At 34.2% G+C, this 17,391-nt stretch overlaps 2 protein-coding genes across 4 annotated transcripts; one reads left to right on the forward strand and one right to left on the reverse strand.

The window, feature by feature from the left end:
• Positions 1-6,035: 6,035 nt before the first annotated feature.
• NO66 (Bifunctional lysine-specific demethylase and histidyl-hydroxylase NO66) lies at positions 6,036-8,743 on the forward strand. Its single transcript, XM_018538366.1, has 6 exons — positions 6,036-6,188; positions 6,272-6,549; positions 6,620-7,340; positions 7,409-7,592; positions 7,680-7,762; positions 7,848-8,743. The coding sequence occupies exons 1-5, from the start codon at positions 6,094-6,096 to the stop codon at positions 7,737-7,739; spliced, it is 1,338 nt and encodes a 445-aa protein (XP_018393868.1). The 5' UTR covers positions 6,036-6,093; the 3' UTR covers positions 7,740-7,762; positions 7,848-8,743.
• A 226-nt stretch (positions 8,744-8,969) lies between these two features.
• Positions 8,970-16,636, reverse strand: LOC108772811 (multiple coagulation factor deficiency protein 2 homolog). 3 transcript variants are annotated; one of them, XM_018538440.1, is made up of 5 exons: positions 16,504-16,636; positions 10,066-10,231; positions 9,515-9,601; positions 9,316-9,437; positions 8,970-9,197 (listed from the first exon to the last, which is right to left on the reverse strand). In XM_018538440.1, the coding sequence occupies exons 2-5, from the start codon at positions 10,221-10,223 to the stop codon at positions 9,064-9,066; spliced, it is 501 nt and encodes a 166-aa protein (XP_018393942.1). In that variant the 5' UTR covers positions 10,224-10,231; positions 16,504-16,636; the 3' UTR covers positions 8,970-9,063. The 3 variants fall into 3 exon arrangements, with proteins under 3 accessions (XP_018393942.1, XP_018393941.1, XP_018393943.1); XM_018538439.1 differs by lacking the exon at positions 16,504-16,636 and adding an exon at positions 12,800-12,949; XM_018538441.1 differs by lacking the exon at positions 16,504-16,636 and adding an exon at positions 11,326-11,347.
• Positions 16,637-17,391: the final 755 nt, after the last annotated feature.

A 17,391-nucleotide genomic window follows, 5' to 3' on the forward strand; every position in this document is an offset into this window, starting at 1 on the left:
TAATTATATATAATAATTATATATTATTATATAATTTAGTAATATTAAACTTCTCATCAATAATCTCATTATAAAAATTTACAAAGGTATTATATTCGGCACTGAGCCTCGCTTTGATCAAATGTGGCCTTTTTCACTTATTTGTGTTCAACATTTTTCGATTTATTTTCGTTTAATATTTTATAATTTTTATATTTATGATTCTATTAGTATGTTAACAAAATTATACGCGAACAGTTTAGAATATACGCGACATGCAAATGCATTTTATCCGTGTTTCTCAAACGATCAGATTTTTATGTCATCGGAAATAATTATTGAATTTTAGTTTCCGTTATTAATTAAATTCTGTTACATTTAATAAATAAATTTTTTCAGTTTTTTTTCTGAATTTTCATAAAATATTCGGCTGTTTGTGCCTTTACGTTTATTATACTCGCTAATTACATCTGCATTACGTGTCGGTCGACGATCAATCCATCTGGAAATGCAATAGGGGATCATAATCGATCACATCCGTGATCTTTAAACGCACTTCTGAAGATAAGCGAAAATGTATAATAATATATTATACATGCCACCAATAATATAATACATATATGAGAGTGATATACATATAACAGTGCACGAAATACTTAATAACTTATAATGTTATATTCTATGAAATTAAGTAAATAATCAGAATCTCAATAAACAAAAATGTCCGCTCGTATGACAACGAGCGGATCGATTTGTGTGTAATTAATCCATATTAACCATTAATCGAAGTTCAAAGAAAGGATTCACATTTTCATGTAGAATTTTAAGAGAAGTTACATATAAGACAATATTTTGTGTAACACGAGGATTAACGGGCTCTCCGAATCGGATTCTGTAGAATATTAAGCTCTAGAACCATCAATACTTCTTATCGATACATTCATTAATTCTATAAAACTTGCTTCTTTCATACGGCTGAATCTCTCTTTTTAATTCATATACACTTAAAAAAATATCTGTATACATTTATAATCTAAAAAATAAATTCATGTGAATTTCATTACATTCATTACATATGGTGCATCAAAATTTTAGAATGATCTTTTTTATTTTAATATGTAAAATAAATGTAAATTTGATATGTAGAAATTTACAAAAATAGATGTAGATGTAATGGAATGTGGAATAAAAAAACACACTCATTAATATCGAACATTCTCAGTTTACGTAATTTATGTACATAATTTCCATAGTTTTAAAAGAAGATCTGTATATTAGATACACATCCCCAAAAAATATTTTAAAAGACATTCTAAGTATTTTTGATCAATTAGATCTTTGTATTGTTTCCTGTAGAGAAGATTCTAGCTAACACACATCTGCTGTTGCGTCAACAGGGACTTTATTTAATTTCTCGAAGTACAAGACTCTACTGTTACCGCAGTAGCTACGTCAGTAATGGAGTATCGATAATAAATATTGATTGTTTTATAGAACGTTGATAAAAATGACGCTTCTAGTTCCGTAAATGCAATAGACGAACGTGACACACGATGCGAAATCGGGAAGCGGCGATGGGCGAGATATCTTCGTCGAGCAAACGCGTCTCGATATTTCGCGCCTTGTCGCTCTATGTTGTCAGTTTTGTTACAACAGAGAGAAAAAGGAGACGATCATGTAACAGTACGTTCCGACAACTTGGGCACCAGGCTCGGTCAGCAAATTAACTCCGCTTAACTAAACCTGTTGTAGTTAGATCCCGTTATAGTTGTGCACGTTATAGTTGTGGCTGTATAATGTAAAAAAAAAAAAAACGATCAGTAAATTGTTAACCGGAGTTAATTAACACGGACCATTGACCCTTTCGAGTTAACAGTTCTGCGCGTACCGTGAAGAAAATTTGCAATTAAGAAAACAAATATTACGCGCGTCTGACGCTAGGAAGAGATAATGCGACGATAAATTATACTAATTAAGTGAAGCAGAAATTTTTGTAAATTATTTTCAAAGTATAGATGCTATAACGCACGCCCATATTCATGTTGACTTTGAGTCAATTGAAAAATTAAAAGGGTATGCCATGTACATGTATATAGATAATTAATTCTTGAATGTAATCAAAAACATCATTGTGAGTGGAGGAAGAGGAAAGGAATTTGATTCATTGGTACACGCTGAAGAAAACATACAAAATATCGTAATTTATGCGGCAAAACCAGTAAAAGAAATACCTATACGCTATTAATATATACAAGTATAACGTTGCGACGTTAAGTATAGCGATTATAAGTTTTAATGCGGTCCTTAAGAGCATTAGTCACAATGTACATAAATTATTATTATACACACATACACACATATATATATGTATACAATATATATATATATTATATATATCTACTCTTTATAAAATTTTTAGAGTGACTCTCACTTTGAGGAGTACAGTGTCTGATTTTTAAAGGTTGAAAATTAAGCCAATCTTTTTTCGAGATTAGCTAAATTTTCATTTCTAAGAGTGAGATTCTATTCCAAAGGATTTAGAGAGTACGTATATATGTATATATATATATATATATATAATAAACACATACACAACATACACTTACGCCCTGTATCAGGAAACGCAGTAGTGTCTCGACGCTAAGACAAGCGGGCGACACTACTGTGTCCCTTTGCTCGAAAAATCGATGAATAATACCTCGACTGAAATACGAACCTTTTCGAAACATTATGTGTGTCTTTATGATGCAGAACAATTCCATGTGCATTCTAAAGCGTCCAGAATAAATTGTCTCTGCGCTCGATATGCCGCTCTAAACCGATTGTGATGAGAGGATGTAACTAAATAATAGGAGAGATAGCGTATGAAGAAACGGTTTAAAATAGAGTGCAGAATACGGTGACTCTCTCGACTGTAATATGTATCGCAGTGTACGGGTTTAATCTTACTTTTTCCGGGTAATTATGTATAGATTTTCTAGGTAAAAAAAACTTGGTCTCATAAGATTTATTATGGGTGGTATAGATTTAATGGATCTAAATAAACTTTGAAAAAATCTATATCTTCTCTTTTTACTTTGCTCTGCGCGAAATAATGTAAAAAAAAAATCGTCGGTCTTTTTCGTAATATATTCTCAAATAATTTGTAATTATAATTTATGTATAATTAATACCGTATTTTTTAATTTATCAAATCTCTTAAATTGGCAGTGTGTTCGAAAAGAGATGAGATGAAATACTGTTTTTTGCAAAAAATGTTCAGAGCTTATCAATTTACTGGAATTTTTATTTTGCGAGAGTGAAAAAAATTTAAAAGAAAAATTCAATTACGATATAATTGTTTTTCATTTTATTTAAAACTCTATTTAATCTTTAGATTTGATATTTCATACTTTTTACTTTTTATATTCTTTTAATTTAATCTTTATTTATTAAATAAGGGATGAATCTTTCTTTTTTTTTTTATTATCAGGACACAGTATCACGATTCTAGAGAATAGATTACTGGTAACTTTTTAACAACAATTTTACTAGCTAGGGATGTCGTTGCGCAGGTATTTTACATAACGAAAAAGCTGCGTGAATAAGTCCGGATCTACAATAGAGTTTTAAGCTTTAAGTCATATAAGGAATGGACGAATCATAGTCGATTATTCTCCTCGAATTCGACTGTAATTGGCTAATTTCTTACAGCTTAGGGCTTAAAACACGTATTGTAAATCCGGGGTAAGGGTCGTTTTATCCTATGATAAATGTGTGCAGAATAGAAAGGTCCTCGGATCTCTCTATCTTATAATCAATCAACAGGTTTTAAAATTTTGTCATATAACAAAAACAAAAAGGTGAAATAACGACCTTGGGATTATTGAATGTCATGGAATGATCCCGATTCTAGAATCCTCAAATATTCGAATGCTAAGAAAGTTTAAATACTTGTGATGTAGATTGTGGCGTGAGTAGAGCCCTGGTATGTTATATCAGAGAGAAACCTGAGAGTGGACATCTTAGGCCGGTATTCATAGTCAGTTCTTATTTGAAGACTATCTTAAGTAATGTTTTAAGACGCGAATGCAGCCCTTTGGGCGGTATTCATAGTCAGTTCTTATATTCAAGACCGTCTTAAGTTCAGTCTTGAAGAGTTATGAACCAATCAGAGGGCCGCTTTAGCATCTTAAGACATTACTTAAGACAGTCTTGAAATAAGAACCGACTATGAATACCGGCCTTTGATTGATTCGTGACATCTTAAGACTGTACTTAAGACGATCTTGAATATAAGAATTGACTTATGAATACCCCCCGGCCAAGGTCTTTTTCGTGTACCAAATCTCATAGGGTAATGTCCACATTTTTGTGGTTCTTCTCCATACTATTACGTAAGTTAGACAAAGACGAACCATCATTGATTATTCATCTTTGTCCAAAAAAACCTATAAACATTACCCTATGAGACTTGGTACACGAAAAAGATCAGAGTATCATTTTCAGGACAGCCGGATTCACACCCTTGACGGAAAAGCGGAAAACGGAAGAGCAGTAGCCAATGGTCACGTTCAGCAGACTCAAGTTGTGGAGCGGAAAGCGGATCCGTGAGCGCTCGCTGCTATTGGTATATTTTTTTAGATCATCCAATAGCAGCGAGCGCTCACGGATCCGCTCCGCAACAGTTGAGTCTGCTGAACGCGACCAGAACTCGCGCTGGTAGTCGACTTTCTGTTTGTTTTATACTACTTACTACTAACACGAGGTCTGATTGGCTACTGCTTTTCCGCTTTTCGTTTTTCCGTCAAGGTGTGAGGACTGAGGTGTGAACCGTCTGGAACCGTCCTTAGTCCTTACTCTGCTTTCCTTTCTGCGATTGTGATTATCGCCGTATCGTTCTCCTATTAATTAACTGGAGGCGGGAGCTATTAATTAAAGAAGATTGTGATTATCTCATTATTCCGTTCCGCTGTAAATTTCCGCTCTATAGGATGCCGGGCGTCGCCGGCCTCAGGTTTCTGTTTGATTAGGCTGCGGTCGAGTTGCCACTACGAATGTTTTGAAGCGTTTGATTAACCAATCAAAAGAAAGAGTTATACAAACTGACCAATCAAGAAACGCTTCAAAGCATTCGTAGTGGCAACTCGACAGCAGCCTTATATTATTGGATATATTGCGACGTACCACGTGACACGCGTGGCTTCGTCATTACCAATTTTCACGTGTAGACTAGTATTAAAAGGTCAGTATGTTTAACAGTGAGTTATATCGCAGTTTCTCATAAAATCATAAAATTTTTCTAATTTATTTATTGATAGATTCTTCATGTAGTTTTCGTATTAATGCAATATATGTTGGAATCTAACCTATCTTAGTAACGCTTTGCTTTTGGAAGAGAAGAAAGTAAATTGCAACGAAGGCGATATTTAATTTAATAAAGAAAATTTATATAGAATTATTTAATTTTAATTTCGAAATCTAGTCATTACAGAGAAAATGTTATTCGATGTCGATTTCATTATCATTTCTCACTGATTACAGGTACAAGGATTTACCTATTATTATAATTAAACAGATATATTTAAAACACTGATCATTAATAATCAGTGAAAGAAATAGAAGCTGCTAAAAAATTTCTTTACTAGAGAGTTAAAGTCTTAAGTTATATCTCTCATTGTGTTTGAGTTAAACTTAACATCAAGTAATATGACACCACCATCAGCTTTTGCCATGTATCAAAAACATAAAAACACTGAATTATTGAGAAAAAAAAGGGAAAAGATGAAAACGAAAGCTTTGTACACGAAAAAAGAACAATTGAAGACAGAGATGCTGCACAAATCTATTAAATCAAAATCAAAAACGATGAATAAAAAGAATAAGAAAAGTAAAAAGACTGCTGTAAAAACAGCTCAGATTATTCAGGACAAATCAAAAAATAAGTCGATAAAAAACATAAAATATATTTTAAATCTTATAAATTCAAGTTACTTAAATGATACAGATTTAAGTTATAAAAGTAATCCAAATAATTCAAATCATTTAAGTAACACAAATTTAAATGATGACACAAATTTAAATGATGACTATAATGTTTATAAAAGTCTAACTAATACAAATATTGAGGTAGATATGAGTGATATTGAGAATGATCATGATCCTGTTAAAGACTGTCATCAATTATTGAAATGGATGATATATCCTATGGATGTAGACAATTTCTTCAAGTAAGTTGAAATCAATAAGTATGATTGTTTATATATATATTTTTTTTTGTTATGTGTTAACACACATTTTTAATTTGAATCAGACAAAATTGGGAAAAGAATCCATTATATGTAAACAGAGAGTCGCATAATTTTTACAAGAAACTTTTAACATTACATGTATTAGATGATACATTGAAAAATAATAATGTTCTATTTACTAAACATATTGACATAACCTCCTACTCTAATGGAGTGAGAGAGACTCATAATCCTCCTGGTCGCGCTTATTCAAGTGTTGTTTGGGACTATTATAGAAACAAATGCTCCGTGAGAATGTTAAATCCTCAAATATTTATGGGCAAAATACATGCATTAAATGGTAAGAAATACAGTGTAGTTATAATTCTAAGAATTTATAATTTTTTAAATTTGTAACATGATTTTTATAGCTACTCTGCAAGAATTCTTTGGTTGCTTTGTTGGTGCTAATATATATCTCACGCCACCTAATAGCCAAGGTTTTGCCCCTCATTATGATGATGTGGAAGCATTTATCTTGCAAGTCGAAGGTGAAAAGAGATGGAAATTATATAAGCCACTTAAACAGAATCAATATTTACCCAGGTATTCCTCCAAGAATTTTGACCAATCAGAGATAGGAGAGCCAATAATGGACACAATTGTCAAAGCTGGAGATTTGTTATATCTACCACGAGGAACCATCCATCAAGCAATGACTCGTAATAGTCATAGCTTGCACATCACAGTAAGCGTGTATCAGAGAAATAGTTGGTGTAACTTGCTTGAAAAAGTGCTTCCACAAGCTCTGAAGCAAGCCACTAAAAACAATGTTTGTTTTCGTGAAGGACTACCGCTGAATTATTTAAAATATGTTGGTGAAGCATACGATTCAAGTTGCCATAAAGATGCTTTCAAGAATAATGTTAAAACATTGATTACTCTGCTATTGGATTATATCGATATTGACAATGCAGCCGATTTGATGGCCAAAGGTCATATCCATGATTTTCTACCCCCTTATGTCTTTAAGAAGGAACGGAGAAATACAATATTGGAAGACGGCGAATTTTTAAACATTAATGGGTATAAGTGCTATAAGGAAATTAAGCTTTCGACTAGAATACGATTGTTAAGATTGCATTGCATAAGGTAAGCCATAATCCATTTTGAAAAGCAAATTCAAAAATGACTATATAATTATGTTACTATATTTTTAGATTAATAAAAGAAGACGTATATAAAATATATTACTCTACCGATAATTCCAAAGAATATCACGAATATGAGCCACATTTTTTAGAAATTGACAAAGAATTGGTACCTGCGATTAAACAAATAATAACATGCTATCCTGATTTTATATCTGTGAGGGAATTGCGAATCAAAGATGATGACATAAAGGTATGAAGCATATTGTGTTTGCAATATTTTATTATTATTAAGTGGTGTGTATACGATGTTAACTTGCAATTATTTTGACTATTATAGATTCAAGTAGCGAAAGATCTTTGGGAAAAAAATTTAATTATTACGAAGGTTCCTCTGTAATCGAAGATGATGATGACATAAAGGTATGAAGCATATTGTGTTTGCGATATTTTATTATTATTAAGTGGTGTGTATACGATGTTAACTTGCAATTATTTTGACTTATAGATTCAAGTAGCAAAAGATCTTTGGGAAAAAAATTTAATTATTACGAAGGTTCCTCTATACACAGAATTTGATTAAGAAGAGAAAGAACCAAAAACCTGGACGAGGAGCATTTCCACGAGGAATAGCTGTAAGGGATTAATGATAAAGGAAAATATGAGATACTTTAGTTAAGTTCACTCTTCAGCATTCGGCTTTTTCTCGTGAGTGTTATAAACATTCATACTATAATCACCATAATACGAATCGGCAACGTATGTTCTGTCTAAGTTATTTCTTTGGTTTATGATATAAAGTTCTTCATCCAAAAGTTCAAATATCGAAAATATATGTTATATGTAATTTATCGAAAAATTAATTTGATTTTCTGGATGAAATTGGTAATAGCAAAGTATTATATAGTAAGGAACGGTAGTGTCGCTGCGTTTGGCTTAGCGCCGAGACACTACTGTGTCTTCAGATTACAAGTAAAAAATTGTGACAATTGTTTTCTGACATAGACCGGTTCTTATTTCAAGATCGTCTTAAATAATATCTTAAGGCGATATTTACGGCCTTCTCATTGGTTTGTAACATCTCAAGACAGAACTGAAGATGGTCTTGAATATAAGAACTGATTATGAATATTGACCATAATACTGAATATCCCGCAATATGATATCAACAGTACTTGATTCCTATTATAATTTTTATAATTTGTATTAGCTCTTACAATGTATTTTACATTTTGGGTGCCTCCAACAAGTGACACGGTGCGACACAATGATTATCTCATCCTTGTTTAACATTGGCGAACAACAAGGACGTACTGATACACTGTGTCACACCGTGTCATGTGTGTCGCTTGTTGGAAGGCACCCTTTATAATTTCTTCTTTATATGTATATAATGGTTCCTAATTATAATATATATCAGAAAATGGATCTAGATTCTTATGATAAAAATAAAAAGATTACGGCATATATTAAGTTTATTCATTACTTGTATTATTTGATTGCTGTTTTATATTAAATAATTTTTTATTTTCTGTTTCACTTCCTGTTTTTTGTTTTTCTCTTTTAATATTTTTCATGTTTTATGTTATTTGAATTTATTTCATCAAGATTTCCTTAATTTCTTTTCTCTTTATCACTTTTAAAGTCAATTTTACAACACAAATTTTATTGACATATAATTAAAAATCACCCTATATGATGCAAATCGTTTATATCTAAAATCTTTATGTTTCGATTCTGAGTTTGTTGCGTTTCTCTTGTGTGATATGATCCCTTTGTCTGCCCAACACATACTCGACATATTCTAGATATCCATCGTTGTTTAAATCGTCCTCCTCTAACACTTTATCTATTAGCACTAACACAAAATAGAGATTAAATTAATTTATTGTGTACTTCTAAAAGAATCAATGTAGTATATATTTTATGAATGTCTAAATGACTATGAATTATTATGTCTATGAATTAAAACGTACCTACAATCCAATCTTCATCTAGTTTTTGTATCTCCTCTTCATCATTTTCATGCATAGTATGTTGAAGAGCATGAAAAATTTCTAATCCGTCTAACTTTGTATTATTGTCGAAATCGTGAATTCTATAATTACGAAGATATATTGACAATGTATTAATGAAGATGGATAAATGAAGCAATCTCTGATATTTGAAACGTACTGAAAATAGTGGAACTCTATTTCTTGTTCAGTCATTTCCGAAAAATCGAGTTGATCGGCCATGGAACCTATATCTTCCTTTAGATGTCTAAAATTGTAAGATAAAGTATATAAAAAACAAGTTATATTTACATGAACTGGAAAATTTTGTAGTACTTTAAATATCGCATTATCAGTATTATATACTAGACATCAACCTTTAAAATTATTGATACGCCAAATTATTTCATATATTTATAATACTACGACGACACAATTAAAAAAATAGTTTTCCTGAAAATGAGTTTGAGAATGCATTATTAAAATTTTATATCAATTTTAAAATGCAATTTTTAGTAAAAATAACATTGTAGAGGAGAATAAAAGTATGTTCTTTTAAATTATTTTTTTTTTCTTTTTTTGTAAGCAACTAAAAATTATTTTAAATTATATCATCGTTGTAATAAATATATATTATATAATATATAAAAATATACATAAAGGAATTGATTATTATAAAACAACAAGATTTATATATATTTATTAAAACTAATTATTTTATTTATTTCTCACGTTGCATCGTGAAGGAGCTCGTCGTCCTGCGTCAATTTAATTGTATTGCTATTCGGTGTGTAATGATGATGAGATACGCTACTCCTTGGATGATGTGGTCCACGAAATTGGCCGGTCGCTAGGCCGAGGCAAAAGCTGATTAAAAATATTGTCTCCATTTTGTTATCTGAAATAAATAGCTTATTGATGATAATACTTCACACATTCTTTGTTTACATTATAAAGAAATGTGTCTATACAGCTTTGGAAAAATCTCACGGTAATTTATATATGATGCAAGCTTCACATACGAAACTTAATTTGTGGATTGAAATTGATATTAATTTGAGCATTGATATTAATTTGCATTTCGCGGTGGTTTGTACACGATCGAATGTATGGTAGTTTGGAAAGAGTGATGAATGCCGAGGGGCGTCTCAACTTCGCGACATTCCGAACGGTGCTCGTCGACAATGGGACCTGCTGGGACATGTTCATCGGGTGTGTCGCCGTGTATGGAGTGCCTGCTTCTTCCGAGGGTCGTACGCCCCGTCGGTCAGCGACAGATGGGCGGTAGAGGGAGTCCATGGTAATTATTATGCGATTACCCACAAGCCCATTGATTTAGATTGGACCCCAGGGGGGCGAGCTGCGCGATCGTGGGCCCATTCCGATTTGTTACAAGACCGAGTTCGAAAATGCTCGGCGTAGTACAGTCAGCAAGATTTCTGTGTTTTTAAAAGAGAGGGCCAGTTCTACCAATTTAAAATTAACAATAATCAATTTAACTTATTATTTATAATTTTTATAATTCTCAGAATATAGTAAATTGAATCTATACATAATTTTATTATAATATATTGGTGGAACTGAGTTCATATAAAATGGTAAATTTTACAATAAATAGTAAGTTGAAAATGGCAGATGGTATAAGATAGTCACGTTTTACGCATTACAAAGAATAATAATATTTAAAATATTTCTCATTGATTAAAAAAAAAAAAACAGACTAGATTTATCATACCTGCTTAAGATAATCGATAACTGAAGCTAGTTATTGCAGTACTCGTTTCTTATTTACTTACGTATTTGGAAAAAGAAAAGCAAGTATGTAGGTGTTAAAAGACACACGAGGCCGACACGAATACGAGGTACTTAGGAATCAATTTTATATAGGCTTACGGTGATCTCGAAGCGAGAATGCATATGTTAAGGGGAGAGCGGGGGAGTCCCCCGGGGGTTTTCGATCGCGAAGGGACCCCCTAGGGGGTCCAGACTCACCCCAATTCCATGCACCCTCCGCGCCCGCCTCTGTGTCTCTCTCTGTCTGGGTGTCGAAATCTATAAATAATTTATATCATTTGGTCCATTCACGACGGGAGAGCCCATATGTACCTGTGTCGTCTTACAGGGGACCTGCGCTCGACATACTCCTCCCCGATATCATCGGGATCGGCAACAATCTCACGTTACTCGGTATATAACGGATGTACGGATGAGCTTATGGATTTGATGCTAATCGGTTCGGCATGGAGCGAGATTGACCGCGTACAGGTGTTATATCTGTATCACGACACAAACGTATTTTCTATCCTTTATTCTTCCAGTCGTGGAAGAGAAGCTTGAAATTGACCAAAATTTTCCATACATTCCTAGAATGATATTTTCTATTTTTTTTTTTTCTAATATTTTATGGGATTCAACAATACTCCCATGGTATTATCTATTATGTATCTAATTTTCAAGAAAACTATATGTAGGAAAAATTTCATAATCCAAGCAAGGAAATTGTTACTTCGCTGTAGATGCAACTGAGTTTAAAAGTCTAATATCTTATTATACAGTGTGCACAAATGTACTACATTAAATGTCACGTAATTATATAGTACATTATATTTACTTCTATATCATTAAACATATTTAAATACAATACATCTTTGTGTATTATATATCTATCGCTCCTTTATTTAAAAAGTGACATAACTTGAAATACATTTCTTGGATTATTACAACGAATAAGTAATTAAATAAACGTTATATCAATCTTGTTAATATAATGTTCAGTTAGCCTATCACAATTATCAAAGTATAAATTAACTTAACTTCATAAAGAATCGTCATAATTTATAAAAAAGATAGTTAAAAAATCATTACGACTCAAAAGAGTGGTTTTCCAAGAGATATAAACAAAAATGACAACAATTTAATCATGTTGAGAATATATTTTTTGCTGATATTATTTTATTGGTCAATAATTTTCCACCAAATTGAACAATAATTTGTTTTCTTTTTTGAGAAACTTAATCTTTTGGGTCATGTTACTTCTTTTAAATAAGGGAGCAATGTGTACGATACGATTTAAAAGATATCAAGCCTACTATTACTCACGAAGAGTAGTTGTGCTATCCGAGTGTAAATTTATATCCGCGATAATTTTATCAGTACTATTAGGGCGAGACTGGACATATGTCTCCGCAATATCATACATGAAACTGTCGTTACAAAACTCGACATCTCCGTGTTTCTCAACAGCGAATATTCTACTCGGCTGTCCAACATCCGCTGACCATAATTATCGGCGGATATCTCGCGTCTCGCAAGGTTGGAGACTACCCCTCGTGAAAGGTAGTCGCCACCCTCCGGATAGATGGAGCACCACGTCGGTGGTCTTAACCTGGACTCCTCTCAGCTGCTTTGCACCGAAGCGAAATCTCGTAGCGCAGGTGGCGAACGCGCCCGGCATTTATACCTTTACCTTATATCTTTGACTTCCCGCGGCGGTGCGTCGATCGACTCAGTCGGCGATGGATCCGACCCCGCCCGCAAAGATCGACTGCTCGATCCACCCTCCGTTCTCTCGATCCCCTGCGCGGGTTCCACAAAACCCCGGTCGCTCTCGACTTGATCGGCGAGAAGCGTGCGACGCTTATCGACGTTTTTCCAGCGGAGTTTGCGTGCTGGACGAGTTGCTCCGAACGCACGGCCGCTCTCTTTGAGCGGGCTCTCTCTCGTTTGGTTTTCGTCCAAATCCCTGCGAAAAGTCGGCTAATCCGATCATCTCGCTTCTTTTGCCGCGCGGAATAAGCACGCGGATTACTCCAGTCGACTCACGCTGAGCGTTCATCGTCCAGGAAGAACTCGAAAAAAAAACTTGAAATTTGCCAGGAACTTGCCTCGTATAGAGAAGCCGAGAATTATCAGGGAATTTCATCGAAACGCAGGGAATTTCTGCTGAAATCTTTCCTCCGATCATCTTGCTTCTCTTTACGAGAGAAAAAGAAGTCGGTTAAATTAATAATTAAACGCTAGCCTTGTGTTTGTGGTAAACATTTATTTTGAAATATTTTCCTCAGAGTTGAATTCTGCTAATTAAAAATATATTGTAAAAAATTAAAAATATATTCTAGATGTCTTTAATTTCTCTCTTTTAATTTTAAAAATATATTTTTTATAGAATATATTTATAGAAAATATTAAAAATATATCTCTATAAAATGTTTTTAATTTTAAAAATATATTTTAAATATATTTTCTCCATTCAAAATTTCTATATGCATTATGCAATTTATAGTTCATTTCTTAAAAATAAGAGAAAATTTTTTATACTAGACAAAATGTCAATTTTGTAAACTTGAGTTGATTCTTCATTTTTTTTCATATGATTGTAAATGCGACGAAACTCAGTAACTAAATACCTCTCGAATTTTCGTGCAATGGATACAGCCAATAAGTACTTATGCAAAGCTGTTACTATTATCACGTTTACAGAAATTTAGACGAAATCACGACAGTACCGGCGGTAATATTTTTGTTATTACTTGCGGTTCGATCCCCTTCATTCCACACGGCAAGACTTCCAAAAGCTCCGCGTGCGGAAACTCGTCCTTTTGTTATGCATTATTACGCAACTGTTTCTGTACAGCACAGGTATCCGGTGAATATACATTTTTAGAGTATTAAAATATCCTGTTGCACGCATATCTACGTTTACGTAACAGCACAAATAATAACAATGTGTATTATTAATATCGTCGTTATTTGCTGTACGGACACACCACGTTTTACGCAAAAGTTAACAATGGTGTCACATTGGACCGCTAAAAATCGCAGCTTTTCAATTTCTGCGGGTGATTTGCCATTCATTCTATTAATAAATCCCGTTAAATTTTTAGAATTCAAAATCATTGGAATTACAATAAAGATCAAACCTATTTTTCGACACACTAATGAGGCTTGTAATAGAAATTCGAAAAAATCAGTTTTTTGACCGACTTATCTGAGAATAAAAATTTATGTATATCTCTGGCAGTTCCATATATTTTGCTTATTATGAAGGAAACGTCAAGACATTGATCCACGAGAGATTCGTTTTTTCAAATCGCTCTTATCGTAATTAAATCGATGTGAGTTTAAGAGCACTTTATCGCGGCTATGAAATTTGAGTTGACCGAACTAGAATTTTTGAGGAGATAGCGGAGAGATGGAGAAAGAGAATAAAAAAAAAAGAAGCGAGGAAAAAGAGAAGGAAAACGCCAGATGCGGCGTTCGAAAGAGCGCGAGGGAGAAAGAGAAGACGGGAGAAGAACAGAGGGTGTGCGTGTTTGAGGATCGAAAAGGGACAGAGATAAACTGCGGGGTTTGAGAGAGATGCGGGGGTGGCGTAGGAACGACGAGGGGGAAGAGGGAAAAGGACGAGGGAGAGAGAAGCAGAGAGAGAAAGAGACAGAGAGAGAAAGACATAGAGCATGGATAGAGAGAGAGAGAGAGAGAGAGTAGGATAGTGCACGGATGGGTCTCCGGTTGCCATGGCGACCATCGTAGCCTAAAGCTATGCTTTTATTGATTCCAAGCCGCAAACAATGTGCAGGAGTGGATGTTTCGCTCTGTTCTCTCTCTATCCGTCTGGATAGTGAGGTATTAACGCACCCCGAAATACCGATACCCATGGGCACGTGCCCCAGAAAAGCGGGGCCGTCTCGTTCTCCCTCGCCCCCTCCCCGCTACCCTCCGCCGGTTTTCCCCGTACCATCCCCTTTTCCGACCTCCCTACCGCCCTCATCCCGCGCAGAGTGCCCTGCGATTAATTCAGCAGTCTCTCGATATGCACAGTTCGCCGTTGCATTAAAATACACGCGACTTCAAAGCGCGCCTGCCGACTATAACGCAACGCGACCCGACGTCAAAGGTTACGTCGGACTGCATCTTCCAGTACCGCGTTTTGCTCTCCCCTCTTCCCCCTCTCCCACCCTTCCGCGCTGCGGTCCCGAATTTTTTGGGGGTGCATCTCGTAACATTGCTCTCGCGTATGCCCCGTGTGGTGTACGACGCTTTGTAACCGCGATCAATTCTGGTACCATTCTGGATACCACTTTCATCTCGACCAACCGAGAAATCTATTTGAATATTGATAATTTCGGGTTGAATGTCGATCAATTAATTTCTCTATTACGATTGCGAACCACTTTATATTTTCGATGAGGCACGTATTTAATTAAACTACTTATATTTAATTGTAAGCGCTACATATTTAATTAAATTAATTAAATTCTAATTTTTCTATTAAGTTATTCTTGTATGTTTTACGTGCTTTATTACGTGAATTCATGTAAATAACGTTGCATAGCATTAAAAATAAAAATTCGGTAAAAAATGATGGAGAATTTAGAGATTTGTGTAATTTCCGAATTATAACACGTCCAGGAGAGAATTGATAACAAACTGTAGGTAAATCGGTGTGCAACCGATTGAAGCTATAACGTCGACAGCTGCGACGAATCGCAGGAGAAAAGAAAGAGATCGATTGGAAAATACTCCTTTCTTCCTCTGGGAGGCTATCTTTTGAAAATCGAATCAATAACAATGAGCGAAACTAGCCATGCGAAAGTCAGATCGCGATTGAATTTTCTACTCGATTACTACGAAGAAAGGACCACCCACTGCGATTTCTCCATGAACAGCTTACCGCCCACGGATGCGTTTCAATCGCGCGATTCCCGGAATGTTAGATTAAGTTAATAAAAGTTTAAGTAATGAAATAACTTAAATAAAATTAAATAAACTTTTTTTCTATTTGCATTTGCGTGGAAATTTATTTCTATACAATACCTTTATACTGAGTATTATCTGTGCTATTACTTATAATAACAGACAGTAATCTAATAAATACGATCGTTAAATATGTCAATATAATCATCGGGAAATTATTGATAACCTTTACAGTATTCTTGACATTTTTCGAAAATTATTAAATTGGATATAAAATTATTTTCAATTGGATAAAAATTTTTGTTATTATTGGATATAAAATTATTTTATTTTGAGTACAAATTGGATATATGTAATTCGATATATATATATATATATATTTAACGATTATATTTATTTGACACAGATTGATTTGTGCAAAAGCTTGTAATCTCAGTGATTAAAGATTATTTCAGAAATTCATACGTTACTTACAAAGCAGGAATATTAGATTTCGTGGTACTTAAATCTGAGCTCTTGCACACTGCAGAAAGCAGAACATTCCGCCGAATGGATATTCCGTTGTAATTTTAACTACTGGGTTCATTATCTTCATCCTTCCTTCGAGCGGCAATCTGTCTTTGCGAAAATTCCGGTTATTATTGCTCGAGGTTGTTTAAGTTTGATTAACAACTGTAATTTCGAACTATTCAATTAGAAGAGATATAAGTAGCCTTTGACGAGATTCTTCTATAGTAATTGCGAGCGGAATGCGCATTCATTTAATCAGCAGACTGTTTATGAGTTTCTATGGATTTCGATTACTCGACAAACTTTAAGATATGCGGAGCATGAAACAAGATCTATCCGTATTGGTTGCACGTTTTGCACTCCAAATCTTTACTTTCTCTTTCTTAAACGTCTAAATATATGTATATGTCTTCTTAAGTAAAAAATTGGTGGGGATTTCAAATAACAAATCTATTGATATATTAATTCCTGAATCATTAAAAATATTCCTGTAAAATTTACTTAGCTTAATTAGTCGTGATAGAAATAATAGGAAGAAAGCTGAAGATAAAGGGAGGTATGCAAAAAGAGTGAGAGTATAGTCGTTCCTCGATTATCTTGGTACATTGATCTCTCGTAGATATGCATTCGCGTGCTTCGCTTACCTGTTGACTGTCTTACCTCCCGAAGGAACGGGAATCGGGCCATCGCTCGACGTCTAATTTGTTTTTAACACATCGCGCCGTTCTCGATGATATTTTCTCGCTGAGAAAAATATCGCGCTGGTTAGCGGCCGGCGCTTGTTTGCGCGCGCTTTCGCATGCGTGTCCATGTGCGCGTCCCTCTTTTTTCTCTCTCCCCCTCCCCCCCCTC

Source organism: Cyphomyrmex costatus, unplaced genomic scaffold (genome assembly GCF_001594065.2).
Source record: "Cyphomyrmex costatus isolate MS0001 unplaced genomic scaffold, Ccosl1.0 scaffold193, whole genome shotgun sequence".
Lineage (NCBI taxonomy): Eukaryota > Metazoa > Arthropoda > Insecta > Hymenoptera > Formicidae > Cyphomyrmex > Cyphomyrmex costatus.

Excerpts from the sequence above, each read along its gene's own strand:
- NO66 (XM_018538366.1), top strand. The coding sequence starts at position 6,094 with ATGAGTGATATTGAGAATGATCATGATCCTGTTAAAGACTGTCATCAA. Across the intron at positions 6,550-6,619 it reads CAAAATACATGCATTAAATG|CTACTCTGCAAGAATTCTTT; the intron begins GTAAGAAATACA and ends TGATTTTTATAG. Across the intron at positions 7,593-7,679 it reads TCAAAGATGATGACATAAAG|ATTCAAGTAGCGAAAGATCT; the intron begins GTATGAAGCATA and ends TGACTATTATAG.
- LOC108772811 (XM_018538440.1), bottom strand. The coding sequence starts at position 10,223 with ATGGAGACAATATTTTTAATCAGCTTTTGCCTCGGCCTAGCGACCGGC. Across the intron at positions 9,438-9,514 it reads ATAGAGTTCCACTATTTTCA|AATTCACGATTTCGACAATA; the intron begins GTACGTTTCAAA and ends TCGTAATTATAG. Across the intron at positions 9,198-9,315 it reads AGATGAAGATTGGATTGTAG|TGCTAATAGATAAAGTGTTA; the intron begins GTACGTTTTAAT and ends ATTTTGTGTTAG.